This window comes from Palaemon carinicauda, chromosome 18 (genome assembly GCF_036898095.1).
Source record: "Palaemon carinicauda isolate YSFRI2023 chromosome 18, ASM3689809v2, whole genome shotgun sequence".
Taxonomy (NCBI): domain Eukaryota; kingdom Metazoa; phylum Arthropoda; class Malacostraca; order Decapoda; family Palaemonidae; genus Palaemon; species Palaemon carinicauda.
Window position 1 is genome coordinate 35,236,040 of NC_090742.1, and position 20,000 is coordinate 35,256,039.

General features: G+C 33.4%; 2 protein-coding genes across 5 annotated transcripts in view; both read right to left on the reverse strand.

Annotated features, from left to right (window-relative positions):
• Window positions 1-199: 199 nt before the first annotated feature.
• Window positions 200-6,307, reverse strand: LOC137657768 (failed axon connections homolog). 2 transcript variants are annotated; one of them, XM_068392269.1, is made up of 7 exons: window positions 6,112-6,307; window positions 4,304-4,638; window positions 3,536-3,668; window positions 2,899-3,098; window positions 1,498-1,706; window positions 1,017-1,133; window positions 200-884 (listed from the first exon to the last, which is right to left on the reverse strand). In XM_068392269.1, the coding sequence occupies exons 2-7, from the start codon at window positions 4,429-4,431 to the stop codon at window positions 793-795; spliced, it is 879 nt and encodes a 292-aa protein (XP_068248370.1). In that variant the 5' UTR covers window positions 4,432-4,638; window positions 6,112-6,307; the 3' UTR covers window positions 200-792. The 2 variants fall into 2 exon arrangements, with proteins under 2 accessions (XP_068248370.1, XP_068248369.1); XM_068392268.1 differs by lacking the exon at window positions 6,112-6,307 and adding an exon at window positions 5,804-6,073.
• Window positions 6,308-9,223: 2,916 nt separating this feature from the next.
• The window catches only part of LOC137657771 (failed axon connections homolog), a 13,314-nt gene continuing 2,537 nt past the window's right edge, over window positions 9,224-20,000 (reverse strand). The window contains exons 1-7 of one of the 3 annotated variants that reach the window (XM_068392275.1): window positions 14,096-14,140; window positions 13,142-13,279; window positions 12,019-12,151; window positions 11,107-11,303; window positions 10,436-10,644; window positions 9,822-9,938; window positions 9,224-9,480 (exon numbers count right to left, since the gene is read on the reverse strand). In XM_068392275.1, coding sequence (XP_068248376.1) covers window positions 9,389-9,480; window positions 9,822-9,938; window positions 10,436-10,644; window positions 11,107-11,303; window positions 12,019-12,151; window positions 13,142-13,260 — 867 coding nt within the window. In that variant the 5' untranslated portion in view covers window positions 13,261-13,279; window positions 14,096-14,140 and the 3' untranslated portion in view covers window positions 9,224-9,388. Of the gene's footprint in view, window positions 9,481-9,821; window positions 9,939-10,435; window positions 10,645-11,106; window positions 11,304-12,018; window positions 12,152-13,141; window positions 13,280-14,054; window positions 14,141-20,000 lie in introns of those variants that run through there. The other 2 variants (XM_068392274.1, XM_068392273.1) reach the window with 2 other exon arrangements.

Consider the following 20,000-nt stretch of genomic DNA (forward strand, 5'->3'; position numbering starts at 1 on the left):
TTCCATGTATCTACATTTAAGTGATTTCTCAACGTAATTTTCCTAGGATTGACTTTCTTTTTCGATTCAAGGAATCATTCAAGGTCACGGTATAAGTCACATAAAGTCCTCCGCGACATGAACAATGATGACGATAACTGATGTTCAATGGGCTTTACACAGATGTATTCATCTTTGAAAATGAATCTCCGTTAAGGTCATAAAACGGTTATATAATGTGATCAAATTTATTTTGGAACACGTTCTTTTCTAAATTCTAGAGACAAAACTTTCAACGGACTTACTTTAATAATAGCTAACGATGAAGGTGAAAAAACAGTCTCCTGCAATTCCATGGAAGTTTGCAATCCGTGAAAACAGACAACTGGATTGAAACTTCCTCTAATCTGTTTGAAATAAAATAATCTGATCTATATTTGAGGAGACCAACTTATTTCCTTATTGTCAAAGACTTAAAGCCCTTTTCTTAATAACCCAACTTGCACCGGTGAAAGACTTGATTATCTGCTAAGTAATCTAAGTACTGGTGTAAAGACATAAACCGCATTTTTTCATCAGAAATCTAGAGGTCCTTTAAGACATGTCCTGGAAAATATTCCTGGGTAACAGTGAGTACTTGGTACTGACAGTGTAATCAATACGACGTAAAGATAACTCACAGAGAACATGAACAGAGCAATATTCTAAATCTCCTACTTAAACTTCGTATTTGAACTTCTGCTTCAGTAAAACAACCGGATGAGGCTTGTCGCGGTTTCTAAAATTCTTAGTAATATATGGCTTATATTTCCTTCATTCTAAAGGTGGGTTTAATAATTTGTTCCAGTCTGGATACAGGGTGTCTTTCATCCTATTACAATAGGCACCGAGGGAAGGGTATGTCTCTGAAAAGATGAAAAATAGTTTAACTATTAGATTCGTGAACACATTAAAATAACTATCAACTACATATTGCAAATAAAATCTGTCAAAATTATATTTTCCATCAGATACGGATGAAGTTGAAAGACATTTACCTTTGACAAGTCTCTCGTATTGAGAGCCAGGCGCATTCCACATGAGCTGCGAAAGCTGTCCAAATACAGAGCAGTCTGCTGTACATGGACGATCCCCACCGAAAAATGGATCATCACCTAAAATGTACAATAAAAGTATTTTTAAACATTAGAATGATTTCCCTTCTGTTATTCAAAGTTACAATTTAAGAAAATAAAATTGTTTCAAAGTTGAAATACTTATTCTAGAAGAGGCTTATATCATGAGTTGAAATAATGTCCTTACAATGATTATGTAACTTATCAGACCACCGAGGTCTAGTTTGAAGGGAGCGTTCTTTAATGGAGTTTAAAACTAGTAGAACAACAAAGTAAAATCAGCTAGATGGAATGAGTAAAAAAGCACTAAATACAAAGTAAAAGATAGAAAACCATTTAGTTTGAGGCCCATGCAAACTGACAATGACTTCCTAAGCTACCTGAGGCAGCAACTTTCTCTTACCTAAGATAGTAGACAAAGTATGACACGCTCTCTTCGAGATGTTGAAGATCACCTCTGGCGTGTGGCATCCGATGCCATGCCAGACGGACTTCTCCCTGATAGCTCGGGTCATGAAGAAGGGGAAAATGAAGTTGAGGAAACGCGAGAAACTCTGCGTCGTCAGGAAGGTCTTGCAGTTGTCCAGCCAATAACGCCATGTGATGACGCACCTAAAATGATAGAGACGTGCAGATTAATTTGATCTTTCTAATTTTAGGTTATATTGATGATGCTATGATGATTATGTAAGATATTCGACTTCAAACACGCCAAGAAAATTGTATATACGTGTGGAGAGAGGAGAGGGAGAGAGAGAGAGAGAGAGAGAGAGAGAGGAGAGAGAGAGAGAGGAGAGGAGAGAGAGAGAGAGAGAGAGAGAGAGAGTTACCAGGATTTGGATGTCTCAAAGCCCTTTTAGTCCATCCGAAGAGACTATTTGCTCTTGAGTAGAGCGATTTGGTTTGGACGTTTATAGAAAGTATTTATGATCTTGTCCAACTTATTCTTGAACTCGTTTACCGTGCTGCTGTTTACTACATCCGTTGGAGGTATGTTCCATGTATTTGCTATTTTGTATATAAAGAAATTACCACATGGAGTGGTGTTGGATCTTTTCAATTCCAGTTTATATCCGTTACCTCTGGACTGATTTGTACTAAACGTGAATAGATTGTTGAGAGAGAGAGAGAGAGAGAGAGAGAGAGAGAGAGAGAGAGAGAGAGAGAGAGAGAGAGAGACTTTTCTGTGATATTTCAAATTGAATACACGTCAAATTAACACGAATCCACTAACAACCTACTTAAGCCTCCGAGAAAAGGAAAAGATTGGACAGTAAATTGTTAATGTAAAAAAATCATATAGTCACATTTCTACTCGCTCGATGATACCAACTAGAAAAACATATTTCTTGGATAAGAGTAGAAATACAAGGCTTTTTAATATCATACTGTGAACGTTCACACTGAGTTGGTCGTTAAAATCACATGCTAACATAATCATTATTCTTAAGTGTGCAGCTGCATGAGGGTGGAGAGTAATTGTGATCTATGTTCCATTAATAAGAGAAGTAAGATCACTTTGGAGAGAGAGAGAGAGAGAGAGAGAGGAGAGAGAGAGAGAGAGAGAGAGAGAGAGAGAGAGAGAGAGAGAGAGAGAGAGAGAGTCATTCCAACGATAATTATCTAATTCCAGTGATTCTTGGGTCCTCTTGTGACCCACAACCACTCACAATATTCATTGAGGATTTTCTATCTGAAGTATATTCAGTAATCTGCACATACAAAACAAAACAGTTTTCTTTCGGCGTGTGACCTTTAGCATTGTAACGACAGTTGGATCAAACTAACCAATCAATCGACTTACCAGAAGACGTGTTCGTCTGCCATGACCCTCACGGCCTCCAGCTGGGCAATAGTCCTCGGGTCCAAGTGCCCGTCGACGCCCACATTGAATTTTTCCGTCAGGTACTGGACGATGACCTGTGAGTCTTCTACGTCCTCGCCGTTCAAGGTTATCCAAGGGCACTTACCCTTCTCTGGTCCATAAGGATTATCTTTGTCTACCTGAAGGAGAGTTTTGATTATAATTAAGTTCGCAAGTGACATAGTTGAATACCATGTTATTTTGATGTGTTATCTCAAAGTGCTTTAGCAGGTAAGATTTATGACAAAATCTTTCGTCCTTGCTTTTCATTATTTCATTAGACGTTATTAGTTTGATCATGAAAAGCTTTTATATCTTAGTTACATAAAGAGCCTTAATAATATGTACAAACATATCTCTCTCTCTCTCTACACACACACACACACACACACACACACAACACACACACACACACATATATATATATATATAATATATATATATATATATATATATATATATATATAGGCTACATACATACATATATGGAAAACACAGCTTTAGCAAGTAAAATTGGAATAAAAAACTAATTGAGACAAAAGTACAGAAACCTAAACATCCTCGATCTAAAGCTTACCACGTATTCAATCTTGGCCAACCTTAAAAAGGTTTCCAGCTTGAGGGCGAAGGGACTCAGGTTGAGGCAATATTTACCCCTCAAAAACTGGTGCAACATTACCACGTCTTTCCCTACGCTGTCCCATTTTGCTCTGGAATTTAAGAATAAATCACACTCCATTAGGAAGAATCTCAGGAAAATATCAATGACATATTTTTGGATTCGTATTTTAGGTATATGCCATTATGTTGGGTAACTCAATGCTTCTAGCTAGCCCAGAGGTGAAAAAAAAATGAAGGTGAAGATTATAAGTTCTGGTAAATTGAAACAGGTAGGAAATTCCAAAGAATGGTAATGTGAAGCAATCCATTGATAAAGAAGATTCTGGGGATTATTTTACAGATACTCAATGAGTAAAAGCAGGTCAATGACCTTTCCGGCGTACTTATACAGTAACAAGGCTATTTAATGCTGGCCCATTCGGTTCATGCAAAAATTAGATTCTGAAGATGTTTTCTGAAAGTATTCGACTTGACAACACTTTGAGATCAAGGAGAAGTACTCACTTTAATTAGCTGTTCTATGACGCATTGCATTTTCTTTCTCTTCTAAAAGAAACAGACCCTCCTAGATTAAAAATAAGTTGTTGCTACGGCAAATAAGAGGTGTCTGACTTGTGAAAATAAACTTCCAAAACGACTAGAGTGATCAAATGTAAAAATAATTGTCTAAAAAACTTAATAGAAACGACAGAAAACAAAATGAGCTAAACATCTAGAGACTTACCTAAGCTGCTTCTTCTTCTTTCGTTCTCCAATTTTTCTTGCGACGACGACAACGGCCAGCCCGGTGGCAATGACAGCCCCCCTTCCTATCCAGCTCTTGGGCCATAAATAGTCACCAAATGGCAGCATCGTTTATATTATTTACCAATACAACGACGTTGAAGATATGCTATGTAGTCATACGTGTCTGCTGTTTTGTGGATCTGTATGTTCACAAGATATCTTGAAGGAAAAAGGGTTTGGGTGAATTTCAGCTTCGCTTTATAACATCGAAACCAGGACTATTTCGAGTTGATAGACGTGCGCACTTCCTACATAATCTCTAGCTCAATATGCCTGAAATGCGGATATATTAAAAATAAGAATTCTTACAGAATATATCAGATAAGAATATCTCAAACTAAATAATGATTTAATGGTAAAAAACAAGGAGAAAAACTTTTCAATGTTAAACTTAAAAAAAATAAGACATTATTAACAATTATCAACGGAATAGGAAACCAGAAGAATTCATTAGAATTCAAAGGGAATTAGAAATCCTGTAAAAGGAATAAGGAGTCATTTGCAGAGAGAGAGAGAGAGAGAGAGAGAGAGAGAGAGGAGAGAGAGAGAGAGAGAGAGAGAGAGAGAGAGAGAGGGTGAAAATTAATAAGTAATTATGATTTGAATGGCCAATAATTAATGTTAAAGGTAAATGCTCCCCGAAGTGAACGAAACATTGTAATCATTCTTCTTGCATTATCTCATAATTTCTTAGCCAAACTGTCTCTCATCTTCAGCCTTTATAATCACTGACTAGAAAAGAGCGGTACTATTAAAAGTATGCCAGCAATATAGTTGAGTACTATTTATATGGAAAGTCTTGAATTAATTGCGCCAAAAATAGTAAAAGATACCTTGCTAACAATAATATTTTTCATTTTTAATATCTATATTCCCTCCTGCCATTTCTATTCACATTGAATTATTGGAAATCCCAGGAATCTGTTATAAAGATATCAATAACAACCCTAAGCCCAAAAAATATTCAGCACGCCAACAGCTGCATCAAAATAAACAATAGCATTAAAAAAAAAAAAAAAAACAGCTACAACAATATAGCTCTATCATGATTCAAAACATGAACCCCTTCGTATGGCGCAACACATAGCTAAAATAAGCTAACCTCTTCGCATGGAGCAAAACATATCAGTCATTGACTCGTAAATCTAGTTTCCACAAAGTGAAATGCATAAAAATGACTGGGAAATATGGCGAAGAATTCGTCGTAATTCTCTATGGGAAATATTATTAAACCGTTAACGAATAACAGTTCATAACAAGAGTCATTCAAATCGTTACCATTAAATGTTCGATACTTTATTCAGCTTTGCACGAAATCCTTACGATATGTGTTAAGTTTAATTAATATAAAGCGGAAGTCCTGAAGCAGTGGTCTACATTTGAACATAAACATGGAAATTTATTAATTTCTGATAAAAAATTACTACTGTTATCTCACTCTTATCCCTCGAATGTATCAGCTGTCTTCTTCTCGCTTGCACTACTATAAAACTGGAGGTCCCGAATCTGGCAGCTGACACTAAACAACAGCTTTCATAACTCTCCCGGTGACGGGCTTACGTAACCTCCTTACATGTGATTTTCACGAGACTTTACTCAGGCAAGTCTCATCTCATTCAAATTGCGAGTGGACACGTTCAATTCACTTCTCAAATTGATGCACGGATAACATATATATCTTCACCTTCACAAGTAAAAAGACATTAACAACTAAGAACTTGCTTGAATTTAACCGTTAAAACTCACTTCTCTTGTTCTTCCGTTGAAACAGATTTGTGATTTCGTATTACTACATTAGTTTTGGCGTTCTAGATTCACTTATTATTCAAAATTCTTCACGATAATTATCAAATATGAGTATATTCTAAACAGGCAAAATCCACCCTTTATATTTCACAAAATAATGTAACGACGTTAGCTTTAACACAAGCAGACGACTCAGTAAAATAATAGTCACCGCTTTCATTATAGTAATAGAAAACGAAACTCCCTTTCATTTTCTATGAATTGTCTTTCCTTAATGCAAACAAATAATTCTGCTCAAACTTATTTTAACAAATTGACTGATATTGAATAATTATAACTTGGCATGACATGACCAAAAACATATAAAAATCTGCATTTTTTTCTACCAAAACACAGCTTTCAATTTCCAATTTACACTGGCCAGTTTTACGTTATCTATTGTGCTTTAGTTACCTTATGAATTCACTATACTAATACTTAACGCAGCGAAAAATAACCAGGGGGAGGGGGGAGGGGGGCACTTGATTTGAAATGGGTTCCTCCACATCACTGGTCTGCTCTTTTACACCCATCCCCCTTACTCTCTGTCTCACCCTTTATTTATTTCTGTTTCTTACCTTAGCTTAGCTATAAAGGTGGCCATATCGTGAGCTTGAAGTAAGAGAATAATCCATATACAGTATGTGTGTAGCTGCAACGTTTGGCATACGAGCATGGGAGGGGCTCATATTACAGGTTCATACAGAGAACACGCCTCAAATTTTACCTCAATGATGGCGTGAAACAAAAGTTAGAATAATTTCGGATACAATTTCAGAAATACACCAATTTATATAGAAATAGAGAGAAAGAAAGCCAAAGACAGACTAAGGCGATGGCGTGGGGTTGGAGAATGAAGGCAAACTGATGATCGGTGGAGATATGGCAAAAATGGGGAAATCTGTTTAAAACCAGGTGCCCTCCCCTATCGACCCTTTTTCTCGCTGTGTTGAGTATAGCATGCATATGGCTGCCTATGTTGCGATCAGTTCGGGACACTTCAGAATAGTACCAATTCCTTGTGTCACCTCGAATCCCAACTGATAGGCTACATTTCTCTTGCCGTATTTATGAAGATTCTCTCCGAATTTTCGAACTTGATTTTCTGGGCCGAGTTTAAGAACTACTAAACTAATGTAGAAGTTGGGAATGAATAGGCGTAAATTAATCTAGTACCTTCAATTTTCATTTCGCGACTCTGAAGATTTTATATGCTGATAGTTGTCATTTATAACTGTTAAAATTTGGTAAGTGACTTCATGTACAGTATTTCAAAATGAATGCAAAAATTATTTGATTTATAACTAAAACAAATCTTTTAATAATTCCATGCTTATTCACGTGTCGAAGAATGCACTTACTTGAACATTTCTAGACTTTCACTAACATACAACCATGACAACTAAAGGCCCAAAATGTAGTTATACATTTTACTCTCTTAGTATTTACCAAGTGCAAAATAATAGTCCTGGAGATGTTGGAACCCTTATCTTTCTAGTTACGTACACTGGTTTTCCAGACCAAGTAAAAAATCCTACCCGAAAGTCTAAACAATTTCACGGGATGGATATCTGGAATTTTACACTATGATCTTAACATGGTATTCAATTTTTCCATAAAACAAATCTTAATTTATTTCATCTATGAAATTTGGACCATATGACCAAGCACTAAGACTCGGGTGGCCATTCAATGCCGAGGTCAAACTTGGACGTCAATTTACTCACCCTTGATCCGGATCACCCCTATGCTAATCAGTTGAATGACAAACAGACATAAGCCCACAACATAAAATTATTCCAATTTTGGTGACATAGGTAACCAAATGCATTTACGTCCACTTATTCATTACACTTCCCCCAACAAATAATGCACCGTAAAATAGTCGTTTACTTGTTATTTTTAATGTACTTGCATAAAGAATAGTACATGTTGAGACGTGGATTTCAATAGTTAAATACTATTCTTTAGTACGGTATATTTTTAATTGGGAACAATGAACGAGATATGCCGTTTTCATGACAAAGTATGAAAGGCAAAACGTTTTAATAGAGAAAAGAAAGCAAGAATAATTCTGAAGTCATCAAATCAGTTCACACATAAGTTTATAACACTTCAGGAGGATTTTCTTCGCTATTTTCCCTGTTGGAGTCTTAGGGTTGTAGCTCAGCAAGTATTATTAATAATAATAATAATAATAATAATAATAATGCTAACAATAATAATAACAATGATAATATATTACATCGTTCTACGATATTCTAAATAACACATTAAATTTTTAACATATTTCGATTAAATTTTCATCTACCTCCACGCAGTGCGAGGACATTTATTAGTAAAAGATTTAGTGAGACTTATCCAAACATATGAATAAATATATTACTCTCAAACCATGGGTCTTTGTAAAGTAACACAGTTAGACTACGCCTTTTACTGAAATAAAAGTGTTTTAAACTAAACCCCTTCCTTAAATGTTTTAAACTTTAAATTAGGCCTCTTACTATAATAAGTGTTTTAAACTACGCCTCTTTACTAAAATAAATTTGTTTTAAAACTACGCTCTTAAAAACTAAACAACAGTGTGTTAAGCCACGCCTCTTACCTAAATAAGTGTTTTAAACTAAACCGCTTACCAAAACAAACAGGGCTTCAATCTACGCCTCTTACAAAAATAACATTATTTCAAACTGTCTCTCATTAAAATAACATCTTTAGACAACGCATCTTACTATTCTTCTCAAATCCAGTAGTTTTAAACTACGACTCTTACTAAAGCACCAAAATTTCCAACTTCATATATAAATGTAAAAAATATAAAAACATCAGACAATTAAAGAAGTAACAATTAATTCCAAATCTATGTAGATAGAAATTTGACAATGCTGGGTCTAAATGACATATGAAACTACATCTACACATTATCTAAAATACTCACAATTTTATAACCGCCCTTTAAATACAGAATTAAGAAATGAAAATTCACTCTTCGAAATAATACAGTGAATTCCTCAAATGATAAAAAAATTCTAACCAAGGCTAAATCAAAAGATGGGAGAAAAAGACAACAGGAAGGAAGCTATTCATCAACAAATTTATTCAGTAATTGTAACAGTAAGAGGTCAGGGGAAGTGAAAAGACAGAGAAAGGTAGAGTAGAGGAATCAGAAATAGTCAAATGAGCATTTAAAAAAAAAAAACCCTGAGGGAACTAGCCTTGACGTTTCAAGGTTTTAAGTCTATTCCATTGGAGGGTTAAGCAATTTATACCAGTCGGGGAATATCTTCTCCTTCATCCTGTTGCAGTATGCTCCCAGAGAAGGGTACATTTCTGAAATAACAATGAAAAGAAAGCCTTGATAAAGGTTCTTAGTGGTCAAGTAACTAATATTCACACCTCTCGGTGATTCCACCCAAGTAGTCAAAACTTGCCTTAAAAAATATTCAGGTAAATTGAAAATTGATACATTTTATACCAGAACTGTACTATTCAAGGCCTTGAAGAATGATACATGCGCGATGTGGTTTAATAAGCGCAATACCCTACGGCATTACGGATGATTCATTAATACATGTCATTCATTGGAACATAAAAATGCCTCGCAACATTGTCTTGAAATATTTAATAAAGAAAGACAAGAAATATTAAATATACAACCGTAATACACTTACCTGTTACGAGAGCTTCATAGTGCGAGTCAGGCGCGTTCCACATGAGCTGCGACAGCTGTCCAAAAACTGAGCAATCCGCGGTACTGAGCTGTTCTCCTCCAAAATAAGGATCATCCCCTGGTTTGAAATATTTGAAAGTATAAACTATAATGCTTGAGCATAGATTGATTGATGTAGAGGCGTAAATCACCTTCATTAATATGGAAAAGACAGATAGAGGAAACTTTTATACAAAGTATATAACTCAGTCGACTTGACTTGTCGTTCGGTAAATTAGATATGACAACACTACTACTGCAATCAATAATAACAATAACAATAACAGCAATAATAACAATAAAAATAATAATAATAATAATAATAATAATAATAATAATAATAATGATAATAATAATCGTCAACACTCTAAGTCAAAATAAGGAACCAATACTATTCTATGTTAAATTTCGAAAACTTTTCTTCAATTCACGTAGCTATTAATTCAAATACGAGAGAGAGAGAGAGAGAGAGAGAGAGAGAGAGAGAGAGAGAGAGAGAGAGAGAGAGAGAGAGAGAGAGAGAGAGAGAGAGAGTAAATTTAACACAAAACAAATTTTGATAAGCTTTCCCCTCACCTAGTACATCAGCTAAAGCCCGACAAGTGCTCTTGGCGATGCCGTAGATTTCATCAGGAGTGTGATGTCCGATGCCCTGATAACGGGCTTTCACCTTGATGCCCTTTTTCATGAAAAGTGGAAACACGAAGTTGAGGAAGGAGGAGAAAGATTGGGACTTCAAGAAACTCTTACACCCGTCCAGCCAGTACCTCCAGGTGACGACAAACCTTATAAAAATAAAATAATTAAAAAGATTATATATAGGCTATTTTTTCCTTGTTGGAGCCCTTGGGCTTATAGCATCTTGATTATATATTATATATATATATATATATATATATATATATATATATATATACATATATATATACACACATATATATATACATATATATATATATATATATATATATATATATATATATATATATATATATATATATATATATTGTGTATACGTATATACTTCATGAAGGGGTAACTAAATACAAAAAAATACTTTCACTTTCAAAAGAACAAAAATTGAAGTACTGTACATTAACAGGTAGAAATACACAATAAATATGAAGTGAGGAATATTATACTTAGATAAGCAAATAGATAAACCAACAAACAGATGGAGGATAATCTAAAAATTGGATAAATTCCTCATATATTATACAATCCAGAAAGAGCGAGAATTAGCGTACCAAAAGACAAATTCATCCGCTGTTATTCTCACTGTTTCTAACTGCGCCTTTCTTCGTGTATCCAAGTGGTTATCGAGGTCAACCTTGAAATGATCAATGAGTTTCTGTATAATCATTTCGGAATCTCCAAGTTCTTCCCCGTTGAGAGTAATCCATGGGCATTTTCCCTTGGGTCCAAAAGGAATTTCGGAGTCTACCTGAATAATAATAATAATAATAATAATAATAATAATAATAATAATAATTATAATAATAATACCAGTAACACAAATGATAACAAGAATGTTGTAAAAAAAACATCTTAATAAAGCTTACTAATTACCAACAGCACAATAAATAACCTTAATCTAATAGAGGAAATATTCTGTCGAGAAAAAAGGAAGGAATGGAAATAATTAAAAATGAGTGTTCTACAGACCTTCATTTATCAGAAATCTATCTGATACAAATTAAACCACGAATTTAGTTTGATTCAAGAATCCATTTTTTTTTCATAAAGGGAAAAACAAAACTCGGTATGAATCACTGGTGACTTCATAATTTGATTTGAAAGACAGCAATGAACCTGGCTTTATATATATATATATATATATATATATATATATATATATATATATATATATATATATATATATATATATATATATATATATATACATACATATATATATATATATATATATATATATATATATATATATATATATATATAAAGCTTTACCTCTTCTATCAGTCGATATTAAAGCTTTCTCGTTAATTTAAACTGAATTATGGCTTGGTATCCGGTCAAATCTAAATCCTGATTAAATTCTTCATGGGTGGGTCCAACCCGCCTCCCTAAAATCTAATTGAAATTCACGTTGGGCAGAATCCTACAAAATTCTAACTTTAGCGGAAAAACTGATTACTTACAATATATTTGATGTTAGCCAGCCTCAGGAAAGTCTCTACTTTGACAGCGTAAGGGCTCAAGTTGATGCAATACTTTCCCCTGACGAACTGGTGCAACACCACGACGTCCTTTCCCGCGTTGCTCCATTGCTTTCTGAAGAGAAGGTCAAGGAATGGTACTTTAATGGAAGCAAGGAAAGCTAAGTAGTATTTGACTTCTGTTCTTATTCGTTATTTTACTGAACGCGAAGGAAAAGAGTGTGACTTGGATTTCAATACTTTGTGGTTAGAATATTTGAATTTCAAAATTTCAGTGCTGTTAATGAGAGATAGTACAAAGGTGTGGGAAATATTGAGATATTGTTATTTTAGATAGATATAAACTTTATGTAGGGTATTTCCATCATTGTGATAATGAAGGTAATAAAAAAATTATGAATTAGGAACATTATCACTAGCACTTTAATGAAAGCCAAAATACAGTTGTTAAGACAAATATATATAATAAATCCTTTTCATCATAACTTTCTTGCTAAGGATACTGCAACCTATCCAGAACGGTATTTCATCTATATTTTATGTAAGTAAAAATGCACACACACACACACACACACACACACACATATATATATATATATATATATATATACATGAAAAAAAACAGAAAATACAGTCGTTTCTAGTCCACTAGAGGACAAAGGCATCAGACGTGTCCGTAGTCCTGCCTGCATGCCTGAGATTTGTCCATTTTCATTACCACGCTGGCCACTGCGGTTTGGTGAGTAGTGGGAGACTCTAGTTTGATCACTCAAAGCAAACCAACCTAGTATGCGCGGCCCTGACTAGTACAGTTTTTCTCATCATGGTGATACAATAACCCTTTCACCCTGTTAAGGTGTGTGTATATATATATATATATATATATATATATATATGTATATATATATATATATATATATATATATATATATATATATATATATATATATATATATATGTATATATATATATATATATATATATATATATATATATATATATATATATATATATATATATATATATATATGTGTGTGTGTGTGTGTGTGTGTGTATACTATATATATAATTAAACTTTTACAAATAAATTGGAAGTTTACCTCACCTTAGCTTACTTCTTTTGTGTTTTTTCGCAATCTTCCGGAACACCCAAATCACACTGAGACCTGCAACCACACTGGTGACTGCGACGAATGCTGGCTGGTTAGAAAGATCAGACCACATCTCGGTTTGTCTTCAGAGTCTGGAGACAAAAGATAATAGTAAAGTATAGTGAAACTAGAATATTAAGGTTCATCGCTTTCTGAAGTGAAAGTAATTTCATTATTCAACGGTTTGCTTTGATTCTCTTTGAGGGGTTCGGTTAAACTTCGGATAAACTGCCCTTGGTAACCAACACAGATAATATTATTTAGAAGCGACCAAAACAAAGATCCGTTTTAATTAGTTAAAGTAGCCTCACTCTGAAAAGGATACACACACACACACACACACACATATATATATATATATATATATATATATATATATATATATACTGTATATATATATATATATATATATATATATATATATATATATATATATATATATATATATATATATATACATATATATTCTGGGTGCCTATGAACAAACATGTACTTGTTTATGTAGGATATATCAGTATGGTGATTTTGTACGCGTTAATGTGTATGCATGACTGGCTATGAAACGACATGAAATTGTTTGTGTAAGATAGGTTAATATGGCATGTGTATTTGTGCAAGGGGTAACATGGGAAGAGATAAATGAATAAAAAGATAGTGAATACTTAACATACTACCTGAATTTTCAGTGTCTTTAAAGGCCGTACTACATAAGCACGTAGACTTTCATGTTTTACCCGAGTCAAATTTCGCATCAATTAACTAACACTGGAATCTCGAATATTTGTTACATCAGTGTATGTTTGTCTCAAGAATGTTTTTAATTTGATCAAAGTATTACGACACGATGCTACAAGTTTATAAACTTACCTGAAAGGTTGGTAGCTACCAAAGACAGAAACCCTGCTTACCTGATGGCTACATGAAATTTCTAAAAAGAAGGATTACAAAACTACCACAAGCACAATGGATATGCGATAAGATATTAAGAGATAAACCTTACAAGGTTAAAAGTCGATTGATTAGATAACATAAATAACCACGTTGGAAATAACAATCTGTTTCTTTATCAATTGATCATTGGTCTTGGAGAGAGAGAGAGAGAGAGAGAGAGAGAGAGAGAGAGAGAGAGAGAGAGAGAGAGAGAGAGAGAGAGAGAGAGTGCTTGGGTTGTTTAAATTATTGAAGCTTATGACTTATAAAATTTAATCTTGAGCTAAAGTTTTCTTTAGATATAAAACAAAGTTATTTTACGATAATGCAAACGATGACCCTTACGAAGCCAGTTGCTACACAGTACAACATCAGTAATAACGACAACAGCAATGTGTGATTAGTATTAATATAATAATAATAATAATAATAATAATATCAATAATAATAATAACAACAATAATTAGCAACATTATTATTATTATTATTATTATTATTATTATTATTATCGTTGTTGATATTCAAATGTGTAAATAACCACGAAGAAAAGCAACATATAACTGAATAAACCAGCGATATTAAAAATAAAAAGCTAAAACAGAAACCTAACGAATGAATTGTAAACGTAAGTCAACAATCACCTATTTATAAACCACAACAATAATAATATCAAGAAAAAAAATTATACAGAAATAACATAGGGCTCTTCAAGTATTACAAAATGAGTATCACTGTCGAAGAGATAGTTTACCACATTTAGAGTATAAAATACAATTGCCTCAGGTACTTGAGATTAGGACATAATGGCATCCATTATATAGCTATTGGTGGCACATAAAGCAAACACCAATTACTTTAATCGATGACAAAAACAATAAAAATATATGAGACAAGTAAACAAAATGACAATTACACGTATATAAACATTATTAAATTAGAAAAAAGTAGACAAATACTTTCTCCCTGTATCACGCAATACATGGCCACAAAAACCATATCCTTGTATTGAATTTCGTTTTAAAGGCGATCGGTCAATGCTATTACGTCGATTGGCGGCTGACATGGATGGAGACCAACCGACCAATAGCGGAGGGCCACGTCAAGGTATTCTACACTCGTGTTTGGTTACCTATTTCAATTAGTTTTATTCTCAGCTTTTTGTTTACGTGTGGCTGCTAAATATGCCTACTCAGTTGGAAACTTCTCTCAGTGACCTGGGCATCTTTATCGTACGACACGACAGATTTCTTTGTGAACGCAAGTAAATTAAGTGACCGAAATAGAAAATTACCAAACCAATTCACTGTGAATTCATTGACATTTCATATTCATAGAACTGGTTTATAATCAAAGTTAAATTGGAATTGTAATTTGCTGAAGTACCATTACGATTCAAATTGAAGAATACGAGAGGGTTAAGTACTACTGCATTTGAATGATACCATGACTGATACTTTTTTTTTTTTTTCTCCTTTTTCGCAGTAGCTTCAAGACAAAACCAGGCGCTAATAATCAGCACGGATAATACCTTGAAAAGTACTTACAATTTAATAACACAGAAAAGTAAACTCCTACTTCGACCGAAAATTAATTACTAAATATCATCATCATCATCACCATCACCTCCTACGCCTATTGACGCAAAGGGCCTTGGTTAGATTTCGCGTCGTCTCTATCTTGAGCTTTTAAATCAAAACTTCTCCATTCATCATCTTCCACTTCCTGCTTCATAGTCCTCAACCATGTAGGCCTGGGTTTTCGCATTATAATGATGATGATAATGATGATGATGATGATAATAATAATAATAATAATAATAATAATAATAATAATAATAATGCTTATTACCATTATCATTATTACTATTATTGATGTTGTCAGTATTCATATAAAAAACCTTTTTACAGAATACACACAGAAGCCATTTAACTACCTATAATCTTCATAGAGCCGAAAGTTATGGGATAAACAGTAATATATAAATATAAAAAGGGAAGTAAATAAAATTTTGGGTTAATTCAACCAAAAATATAAGCATAACATAAATTCACCATACGGTATAAGATCATTGCAAATGAAAATAGCATCGTAACATTTTTTTTAGCTCATAGACATCAACCTACATAAACACAACCAAGAATACTAGAACAGTGCATTAAATAATTTTGTCACTTCGAAAAAATAAATCTTAATTGTTGAATGCCTCAATTATTATGAAGTCTTCACCAAAACCAAATAAAGATTCCCGTCCAGAGTGATTTACGGAGATCATCGTACGAGATATGTTAATCGATAAGGTCCCATTTCCACTTATGTTAAATTACATCAACTACGTTAAAATACACAAACTGCCAATTCCCATTACTAAATATAATTTTTACCATTATTACTTGCTAAGCTACATCCCTAGCTGGAAATGCAGATTACTATAAGCCCAGGGGCTCGAAAAGAGAAAATAGCCCAGTGAGGAAAGGAAACAAGGAAAAATAAAATTTTTAAGAAGAGTAGCATTAAAATAAAGATCTCCTATATAAACTATAAAAACTTTGACAAAACAAGAGAAAGAGAAACAAGACAGAACAGTGTGCCCGAATGGACCCTCAAGCAAGAGAACTCTAACCCAAGACAGTGGAAGGCCATGATACAGAGGCTATGGCACTACCCAAGACTAGAGAACAATGGTTTGATTTTGGAGTGTCCTTCTCCTACAAAAGCTGCTGACCACAGCTAAAGAGTCGCTTCTATCCTTACCAAGAGGAAAGTAAGAAATTTTCTTTTTTTAAGTGAATGAATATGAAATCTATTCAACAAAAGTTTGGTATGCTTTTTGTACTACCTTACTTTCGAAGCCAATAATCATGCCCAGGAAATTAACTTGTGAAATATAAGGCAAGTCCAAGCTATATGAAAGGGTAATCTACAAAGGTTGCAATAGTAATTTTACGTACTACGCCCTTGCCACTTGAAGTCATACTTAAGAAGAATTAAAATGAGCTACCTTATTATCAATGGAGAACACGCCCGCATGGAATGCTCATCAACAAAATTTTGATACTACTACTACTACTACTTTTTGAAATACATAATAACAGACATAAAAATTGTATAAATTATACAACAACAACAATAACAATAACTACTACTACTACTACTACTACTACTACTAATTGGTGAAATATACAATAACCCACATCAAATTTGGATGAAATATTTCACAATCAAGGGTGTACAGCTATGAATGCGTTTCATAACAAACAACAAAAATACGACAGCACATCGTTCTCTTTTCTTTCCCCTACTTCTTTTGCAATCTCTAGGGACCCATTCTGTTATGTAACAAAATTCTAGATTGTCTTTCTCTGCAGAGAACACTGCTCACAAAAATACTTCCTTTTATAAGCCCAATCTTTGTAAAAAGTTTCACAAAACAAAACCATATATTTTACCACATATATGATAGCCTCACAGTCTAGACTCTAGTAGTTTCTTTTGATATTCTTCAGGCTTTTAATTGATTGATAGGTTGATTTGAAGTTTTCAGGTCAATTAATCAAAGACCTTAAGAATATCAAAAGGAACAGCTAAAATCTTCAAGGCTTTTGATAACAAATAGAACAAAAAGTATCGTGGTAGGAGACCCTCTTTTAGGCAGGTTGAGTTAAAAGTAATGGCTGCATCGGCAGAGTTTATTGTCTTATCCAATTTTTCTAGTTTCCGGATAATTCTCTTCTCTAAGGCGCTGCAATCAGCCAGCAGACTTGAAAAATTCATCAGTCAGGTGAATGACAAAATCGGGAAGACTTTTCAAGTATATTCTCACAAAATACAAGTAAAACTTTTTTTTTTGTTATCAAAAGCCTTGAAGATTTTAACTGTTCCTTTTGATATTCTTAAGGTCTTTGATTAATTGACCTGAAAACTTCAAATCAACCAATCAATCAAAAAGGTTTTACTTGTATTTTGTGAGAATATACTTGAAAAGTCTTCCCGATTTTGTCATTCACCTGACTGATGAATTTTTCAAGTCTGCTGGCTGATTGCAGCGCCCTAGAGAAGAGAATTATCCGGAAAATAGAAAAATTGGATAAGAAAATAAACTCTGCCGATGCAGCCATTACTTTTAAAACAAAAAGTAGAAATTATTTATCTAATGAAAGGAGAGTTAAAGAATAATACTAAGCATATCAAAATCGTCAAAGGTTAAAATGTTCTGTCACGTCTGTCCCTTTACTAAAAGCAAAGTTAATCCTGAGGACTATTACAAATTGATTACTTAAAACATAATTTCAACTATTTCCATACGAACAATATTAAAATACAAAACGCCTATATATACAGTACACATTACACACACACACATATATATATATATATATATATATATATATATATATATACAGTATATATATATATACATATATATATATATATATATATATATATACAGTATATATATATATATATATATATATATATATATATATATATATATATAATATATAGCTTGGAAATATTTATCATTAAGCTAATTTACAAAAAGGGAGACAAAAGACCTGAAAATTACCAACCAGTAAGTTTACTCAAAGTAACACTAAAAGTTTATGAAGATTATATTAGGCCAAATAGAAAGACAGCTAGACTTTAATCAATCAAGAGAGCAGGCAGGCTTTTGAAATGGGTAGTCAACAGCTGACCATATCTATGTAATTAACCAACTAATGGGAAAGTCAACAGAGTAAGACAAACCACCGTGTAAGGCAATTATAGACTATGAAAAAGCTTTTGGTTCTGTCAAAACTTTAGCATTAATGAACGCACTTTAAAGACCAGGAATAGATAAATCTCATGTTAGAAAAATTGAATATCTCTATACAGAAAGTACAGAAATTCTAAAACTACACAAAGATAGGAAAAAAATTCTTATTGAGAAAGGAGTAAGACAGGGAGACCTAATATCTTCTAAATTATTTACAGTGTGCTTAAAAGTTTCTAAGAATTTAGATTGTGAACACGTAGGAATTAATATTAATAGAGAATATCTTAACAACTCAAGATTTCCGGATGGAATAGTTCTATTTAGTGAATTATGGGAGGAATTGCAAAAGATGATAGAAGATTGTAATAGAAAAAACAGAAATGTAGGAATGAAAATGAATGTGTAAAACTAAGATAATGTTCAATGAACCTCTCGAGGTTGTTAATAACTATATGTACTTAGAATAGACAATAAGTGTTTCCCCAGGACACGAGACAGAAAATAAAAGAAGGATAAGCATGCGATGGAGAGGTTTTGGTAAACAAAATGAGATTATTTAAAGTAAAATACCACTTTCTCTAAGAAGAAAAATATTTAATCAGATGGTCCTACTAGTATCAATTTATGCCAGAAACTTGGAGCCTTACTAAAGCCTTATAACATAAGCTAGATACAACTGAGAGCAATGAAAAGAATAATGATAAGGATAACACTAAGAGACAGAAAAAGAGCAACATGGATACGAGAGTAAAACTAAAGTAGAGGATATTCTAACAACACCTAAGACAAACACATCTATATGGGCAGGACATAAAATGAGCATGACAGATAATAGATGGACATTAAGAATAACAGAATGGGTCCCTAGAGATTGCAAACAAAGCAGGGGAAGGAAGAGAAGACAATGGACTGACGATCTAAGAAAATTTGCAGACAGACTGGGTGTAAAATTGAAAAACCAAATTTTAAAAGGGAAACAAACACAAGAACACTACCTAACATAAGATTCCCCACTTAACCTGGCCTAGGATCTTTATCCTTACCTAAACCGAGCGAGGGGTGCTACGCCCCCCTACGACCATCCTTAGACTTCCATATTCTTAGCTTACCCTAATACTAAGTCTCAA